The sequence below is a fragment of the Saimiri boliviensis genome, chromosome 2 (genome assembly GCF_048565385.1).
Source record: "Saimiri boliviensis isolate mSaiBol1 chromosome 2, mSaiBol1.pri, whole genome shotgun sequence".
NCBI classification, from domain to species: Eukaryota; Metazoa; Chordata; class Mammalia; order Primates; family Cebidae; genus Saimiri; species Saimiri boliviensis.
In genome coordinates this window covers 26,169,364-26,177,584 of record NC_133450.1, presented here as the reverse complement: position 1 = coordinate 26,177,584, position 8,221 = coordinate 26,169,364, and the positions used below count along the sequence as shown (strand labels likewise).

The following is an 8,221-nucleotide window of genomic DNA, read 5'->3' as shown; positions in this document are numbered from 1 at the left end:
AGACAGAGTCTTGCTCTGTTGCCCAGGCTGGAGTGCAGTGGTGTGATCTTGGCTCACTGTAACCTCTGCCTCCTGGGTTGAAGCAATTCTCATGCCTCAGCCTCCCAAATAGCTGAAATTATAAGCACGCACCACCATACCTGGTTAATTTTTGTAATTTTAGTAGAGATGACATTTTGACATGTTGGCCAGGCTGGTCTCAAATTCCTGACCTCAAGTGATCACCCACCTCAGCTTCGCAAAGTGCTAGGATTATAGGCATGAGCCACTGCACCCAGCCTGGTTACTTCAACTCAGCTCTTCAGTTTTCCTCCATAGCACTTAGCAGTTTGTAAAATAACATAAATGTTAACGTGCTTTTTTGTTTACTAGCAAGTAGGAATTGCAAAGCTCAGTGCACACTGGCTGGCAGAGAAATAGTACTCAACATGCACTGGTTGAATGAATAAAGGCAGATTTATGTTTCTGAATATTTTATTAGGGTAAAATAAGGTATTTGCATGGAATGCTTCTTAAGTCATCTCAAGTAGTTCCCCTTCAGTTCTTAACATGCACTCTCAAAATCCACACACCTACCCCAACCCACTACTCAGAGCTTCACAGTCATCCAATAAAGTACAAAATAAAAATTAAAAAATCATCTGGCAAAGAAGGCAGACAGGAAAAGGGAGAGTGACATTTCAACACATTACTAAAATTTTAAAACTTTTATTTACACTTCCCCTTCTCTCAGTTTCCCAGGTTATATGAACATTACAGCAATAGAAAGGGGTTATCATCACCGCATCCCCTTGCAAATTCCAGTTGACAGGTAACTTGGTCAAGGGAAAAACACGGACCAACAAAATAAGATCTTGGCTCTGCCATAATCTATTGCTCTCTTCTTCTGTCTCTGTCCCCCTTCTCCTAAAGTTAGCTGCCTATCACAGAGAGGGATCATCAAGACTGTGTGGGCACGCTGGCTGAATCGACAGAGTGGTTTCCAGTGTCCTGTGAAGAACCAGCAAGGATGCTCTTTATAATTCCACCTATTGGCTTCAAACCACTGAGGTAACATGGGTAAAGACACCATGCCACCCTAGTCAGTGACATGTACTCCACTTTCCAGGAAGGCCTGGGCCAAATGACCATGCTTTGCAAAAGAAACCTGGGAATAATATTGGGAAAAGCAGGCTCTGAGTTGGCTTGAGTCTCCTCGTGCATAGAAGGATTCACTCATCCATGAAGATGGCAACAAGGCAGGACACTCAGAAAGCTACAAGATCAAGGTACTACTCTTATTTGCAACTTTCATTCAACCTCCCCTCAAATGCTCCAAAAGAACAGAGCTTTGGGTATTGTTTCATTAAGAACACAGTAACTGCAGTTTAAAAGCCATTGCATTCTTTAAGGTCAGTTTATCATAACTTATCCTACCAGAAATAATCACAGTTTAAGGCCATTTATCATGTACATTATGCAGTAAACAAAACCTGGTCCACAGCTCCCCCACCAAGCCACTCCCAAGGGTGGACTGTGAATGTGACACTTCCAGACTCACCAGAGACTAGAAAAAACATTTTTATTAGGGGCTTAAACTAGCCCCTTTGGTTTCCTCCCTAGAAAAGAGCTGCCTGGAAAACAGAAGTCACTGGAAACGACAAAAGGAACAACAGCATTTTCTATACAATTAAAAGCAAAGGGATCATTGGCTAGTGCTAGCATTTCTTCTGTGTGATGATGGAAGCCAGCCCTCTGGCTCGCTGGCTGTGCACATGGCAATGGCTAGGGGCCTGGGCACACTTTTTTTTTTTTTTTTTTTTTGAGATGCGTCTTCCTCTGTCGCTAAGGCTGGACTGCAGTGGCACGATCTTGGTTCATTGCATCCGCCTCCTGGGTTCAAGCAATTCCTGTGCCTCAGCCTCCCGACATAGCTGGGATTACAGACATGCGCCAACATGCCTGGCTAATTTTTGTAATTTTAGTAGAGACAGGGTTTCGTCATGTTGGCCAGACTGTTCTCAAACTCCTGGCCTCAAGCAATCTGCCTGCTTCAGTCTCCCAAAGTGTTGGGATTACAGGCGTGAGCCACTGCGCCCCGCCATGGGCACACATTTCATGTGGATAAAGTTGAGGAGAGAAAAGGACATGCATTTCTCCACATGGAAGGCATTTTTAAAAACTGGTTTAATGGATTAAGATGCCTGCTGGGCACTGAGCATCCACATGAAGCAAGAAGCAGCGTATCTGTGGGTTCTGGGACTGAAAATTTAAAAAAAAAATCTCTGTAAATTCTTGGCTTAGCAGCAAAAAATAATCTTTGCTTTTTATACCTCTCCCATTCCCAACCCCTTTGGGCTCAGCTGATTTAACAAACATTTTTTTTTTTTTTTTTTTTTGAGATGGGGTCTTGCTATGTTGCCCAGGCTAGGCTCAAATTCCTGGGCTTAAGAAGGCCTCCTGCCTCAGCCTCTCAAGTAGCTGGGATTACAGGTGTGCATCCATATCTGGGTCCTAACAATTTTCTTTCCCTCTTCTTGAGACAAGGTCTCACTCTGTCACCCAGGCTGGATTGCAGTGGTGCAATCATGGCTCACTGCAGCCTTGACCTCCCAGGCTCAAGTGATTCTCCCACATAGGTGGAACTAACTATAGGCAGACAGGGTTAATTTAGAAAATTCTGTTTGTAGAGACAGGGTCTATCTTGCCCTGGCTGTCTTAACAGTTCATAATCTTCATGAATGTGGACAGTTACAAGGAAAACCAAGACTCTCACCTCTTTTTCTAAGCACACAGTTACAGCAAGTAGAGATTAAAACTCATTGGCTTACCTAGAACACCAAGAGAGGAAAGATACCTGGTAGGTCATAGCAATGGTTCATACAAGAGAACATCTGCCCCTAACCCTACACATTCTTGAAAATCTAAGAACTACCCACATTCTTTCTTCACAGCCTACAGCATGACCAGCAGTTCTGTACTGTTGAGCAATCCCGGACCACTAGAAACCAGAAATCCTTATCAGTTCGGAAAATAAGGGGAAAAACAGAAAAGTAGTGGTAAATGTCATCAGTTTTTTCCTCCCTGAGAAATCAGGAAATCTGTCCATGTAAGCCACTCACTACTCTGGTTTTCACCAATAAGAAGGTAGCAAACTGTATTACACACTAGAAAATTCAGCTAGGTTGGCCAGGCGCGGTGGCTCACGCCTGTAATCCTAGCACTTTGGGAGGCCAAGGCGGGTGGATCACCTGAGGTTGGGAGTTCAAGCCCAGCCTGACCAACATGGAGAAACTCTGTCTCTACAAAAAATAATAATAATAAAATAAAAAATAAAAAGAAAATTTGGCTAGGCTGAAGTAATTGAGAAGTTTAGATGTAGGCTCCTTTAGGTAATGAAGAAATTGAAGAAAAAAATGTTTTAAAAGCCAAAGGAGCTAGCTTAAGTCCCTAATGAAAAGCCTCCTCCTGAAATGTAAGGCTAAGTGTACAGACAGAACCAAGGCGTCTGATACGCTGATCTTCAAAGCCCAGCACCACCATATATTGGTTTTCTCTAGAGTTGGGAGCTTTAAAATGAAGAACTTGAAGGTTCAGAAAGAAAGGCAGGCCAAGGAAAGGAGGAAGGCATTATAGAGACAAATCATTGGAAGTATGTTCAATTCCGTGGCCTCTGAAGGGGCATGACACACACAGAACTCTTAGTGGTTATGTGGGATGCTTCTGTTTACCTTGCATGACTACAGAAGCAAGAATCCTCTTTGAAAATCCTCACCCTATCTTGAATGTTTAAGATAGTGACTAAAGCACTATGATGGCTGGATTCTTCAAACAAATAAACAGTACTTTCGGAGTTCTGGAGACTGGAAGCTTTTTTTATTTTTTTTGAGACAGAGTCTCACTCTTGTCACCCAGGCTGGAGTGCAGTGGCGCGATCTTGGCTCACTGTAACCTCCGCCTCCCAGGTTCAAGTGATTCTCCTGCCTCAGCCTCCTGAGTAGGTGATTACAGGGACCTGCCACCACACTGGCTAATGTTTTGTATTTTTAGTAGAAACGAGGTTTCAACATATTGGCCAGGCTGGTCTCTAACTTCTGACCTTGTGATTCACCGACCTCAGCCTCCCAAAGTGCTGGGATTACAGGTGTGAGCCACCTTGCTGGGCCGACAAGAAGCTTTTTTTTTTTTTTTTTGAGATGGAGTTTTGCTCGTTACCCAGGCTGGAGTGCAATGGCGCGATCTCGACCGCAATCTCCGCCTCCTGGGTTCAGGCAATTCTCCTGCCTCAGCCTCCTGAGTAGCTGGGATTACAGGCACATGCCACCATGCCCAGCTAATTTTTTGAATTTTTAGTAGAGACGGGGTTTCACCATGTTGACCAGGATGGTCTCGATCTCTTGACCTCATGATCCACCCGCCTTGGCCTCCCAAAGTGCTGCGATTACAGGTGTGAGCCACTGCGCCCGGCCAAGAAGCTTTTTTATAAGGTAAAGGTTTCTTATCCAAAGCAAAGCAAAAAGTTTAAAAAGTGCTATAAATTTCATGCCCCTGCTAGGTTAAAGGTTTAAAAAAAAGATGGGAGGAGAAACTGCCATTGCCACTTGGTCCCCTCTTCCTATGTGCTTTTGATGTCTCCTAGCTAAAAATTTCCTGATTTCTGATGTGAGCTGCTGAAAGAGGTTTTATAAACCTGAAATGGGTAACAGCAATGCTGAATAAAAACAGGAATGAGAAAAAGTGCTAAGGACTAGTCACACCTCTACTGATCGACTCAGATGATCGGCTTTGGTAGTCATGGTTAACTGACATCTGTTTGAATCCCATCAGAGTCTTGAATCAGGCCATGTTAAACTGTGTATTAAACTATTCTTGTATGCCCCAATCTCTACTTATTCTCAATGACTGTATTTATATAATGATACCTAGGATATGACTGGACCCTAGATTTATATTACAGTTTTAAGAAGAGACAACCAACCACGTATACATAACATTTTGTTCTTTAGAAAGTACAGAGGTCCTGCATAGATCACAGGAGGTCTGTCTCTCCAAAATAAACTTTTAACAAAATTACACTTATCTTGAAGTAACTGTGCACCAACAAAGTGGTATCGATATATTTTAAATGCCAGTACTGACTGACATTTGAATTTGCAGTGACTTCATGCAGCCAAAATAAAAAGACTAGCAGGTAAGTTCATTGCCTATAAGTTTGTGACTTTTACAAACCCCACATTTACATCAATAAGTAGTAATGCAGTGCAAAAGCTATCTGGTATTCCAGTGGGATTCTATGGTAGGAAACTGATGTGCAGGAAAGGTTGACAATGTATTTGATTTTACGGGACTCCTTATTTAGTTCCCCAAACCTCCTTCTTACTTAAACTACACATGCTAAATACAGTCTCTGCGTCTCTCCTTGGTTCTTTAATTCATCTGTTTTTTAAAAAAGTTAAAAAAAAAAAGGGCTTATAAAAGCCCTCAGATGCTGATAGTGACTAAACATAACTTATACTCAAGACATAAAAAACAAAACTTCACAAACAATAATATTGCTTACATCCTCCGCTACTCATAATGTGCACAAACATACCACAGCTGATGGCAAGACACCCAGGGTGTCTTGAGACTCTTTACCAGTAAAAGGAGCAATTTCAAGAATTAAAATGTTTAACACTGGTGCAAAAGTAGTCCTGAAAAAAGAAAAAACAAAAACAAAACAAAAACAAAAACAAAAACAAAAAAAAAAAAAGAACAGCAACAAATGTATAACATGAGGTTTTTTGGTTTTTGGTTTTTTTTTTTTGGAGACAAAGTCTCACTCTGTCACCCAGGCTAAAGTGCGGTGGCAAGATCTTGGCTCACTGCCACCTCCCCCTCCAGGGTTCAAGTGATTCACCTGCCTCAGCCTCCTGAGTAGCTGGGATTACAGGCATGCGCCACCATGCCCGGCTAATTTTTTTTGTATTTTTAGTAGAGACAGGGTTTCATCATGTTGGCCAGGCTGGTCTCGAACTCCTGACCCCAAGTGATGCACCTGCTTCAGCCTCCCAAAGTGCTGGGATTACAGATGTGAGCCATTATACCCAGCTGTAACATGACTTTCATATACTGTTTTTCCATTTTGTTCCCAATCCTTCCCCTATAATACTTGATGGATACAAAAAGACAAGTTGATCCTGGGTATAAAAATGCCAAAAATCCTCTTCACTTAAACTTTGGTTTAACTGAAAACATAACTTTAAAATGGTGACTTTCAGATTTGTTCTTTGGTCAGGCAGTATAAAGCTCTCTGAAAGAAGTCCCTTTACCTGGTTATAGGATGAAAACAGTCAAAATAGAAAATGTCAGTTTAGGAAAGAGATCTATGTGTTCATAATTTCTCAGAAGAGAAGAAAAAAGTGTATAGACAGGCAGACCCTAGCCCCAGATGCCGGATTCAGTTGTCTTAGGACATCAAGAATAAAAGAGAACTAGCATTCAGAAGAGTAATATTTAAGGGGGTTAGCTTCTAAAAGGCCTCAATAAATAAATCAAATCCTTAAATAGGAACATGATAAATGATTTCTGAGCAGAGGATTTACCAGCATTTTCCTTTATCAGTTTAAATCTTAATCTGGACCCAGACCCAGCCAGAGGCTGTCATAATTTTGGTATAGAAAGCAGTAGGGAATGCAAGCCACAGACTCTGCAAGGAGTAACAATTCCTCCCACACTGCCCCTGCCCCTCACCCACCAGGAGTGCACATCATTCTGCGGAGCAGCTTTGTACCCAACACTCAGATGTGAGAGGGGCCTTCTCACCAGGGTGGAATATGGTGCTTTGACAACAGTACGTGCTTTAAAAAGAGGGTGGGATGTGTTATGGTTAGAGCTTGGGAAGAACCAGAATTTGGGCACATCCTCCGACTGTGACCATTATAAGAAATATTTGATGGTAAAGGAAGAAATCATCTGGTGAGCAGAACACAATGGAAAAAGATCAAACCCTTGGGAGGTTACACAATAATAAGCCTTTCAGCAGTCATCGTTTACTGTTTTTCTTAAAAGACTAAAAGGGTGAATACTTCAGTTGATTACTTGAATGGTTAAAAAAAGATTCCAAGGTTGGCCACCTCTGAGACCCGGATGGGAAGTAAGTGGAAGGCACTTGCTCCCTAGGGAGGGCCAGGTAAGTCTCCAGGCTCTGGAGCCAGAGCCAGCAGTAGCTCTTGATAGGCCCAAGTCTGTGAGGTGCTGGGAGAGGGGAATGGCCTGGCCTGTGTGGTTGGCCAGAGATAGGCTAGGGTCAGCGTGATTTCACAAGTAGAATGGTTATAAAATAAAATGTTTTTTTAATGGACCAAAAAAGCAAAGTGAGTCACCTTTGTTTTTAAAGGTGAGATTTAGCAAAGGAAGGATTTGAAGCAGTTTTTACTATTTACAAAATGTCATTTAGAGTGGAGATGGCCACCTTCAGTAGTTGAGGAAATGTCTTTCACATGAGATGGCCACAGAAGTGTGGTTCCTGGAACCGGCTCACAAAGGCCACACGCTGTCCTGGGTGAGGGAGAGTTCCTCTGAGGGAGCACCAAAAAGGCTCAGTCTTCTGTTTCTTCATAGGTCGTCTCATCAAAGGGCCTGTCCAGCAGAGGCACCAGCCGATGACGGGAATACTTCAGCTGCAATAGGTCCCCAACTTCATCTATCTCCTTTAAAGCCTGAAATATACACAACACAGTAGAGGTATGTCAGAGCCAGGAGGATGCAGCATGCCTGGTGTTTGACTTTGTTAAAACTATCATGGCAAGATTATCCTTTGGCAGGACTTGCATTGCATTTACAAGATCAGACTACAATACAGCTGTGAGAGGAACTAGATCTTTTTTTTTTTTGAGATGGAGTCTCGCCCTGCTGCCCAGGCTGGAGTGCAATGGCGTGTTCTTGGCTCACTGCAACCTCTGTCTCCCGTGTTCAAATGATTCTCCTGCCTCAGCCTCCCAAGTAGCTGGGAATATAGGTGCGTGACATAAACCACGACTAATTTTTCTTATCTTTAGTAGAGACAGGGTTTCACCATGTTGGCCAGGCTGGTTTCAAATTCCTGACCTCATGATCCACCCACCTCAGCCTCCCAAAGTGTTGGGAATACAGGAGTGAGCCACGGTGCCCAGTTGAGCTACTTTTTGAACAAGGCCTTCAAGCTCACCATGAATAATGGGTTGTGAATAGACAGGTATGCAGAATAAAGGCTATAATTCAA

The 8,221-nt window shown here is 42.8% G+C and overlaps 1 protein-coding gene across 1 annotated transcript in view; it reads right to left on the bottom strand.

The window, feature by feature from the left end:
* Nucleotides 1-456: 456 nt before the first annotated feature.
* Nucleotides 457-8,221, bottom strand: part of SPTLC2 (serine palmitoyltransferase long chain base subunit 2) — a 121,513-nt gene continuing 113,748 nt past the window's right edge. The window contains exon 12 of the mRNA XM_039469109.2: nucleotides 457-7,679. Within this exon, the coding sequence (XP_039325043.1) occupies nucleotides 7,560-7,679 (120 nt within the window). The 3' untranslated portion in view covers nucleotides 457-7,559. The remainder of the gene's footprint in view (nucleotides 7,680-8,221) is intronic.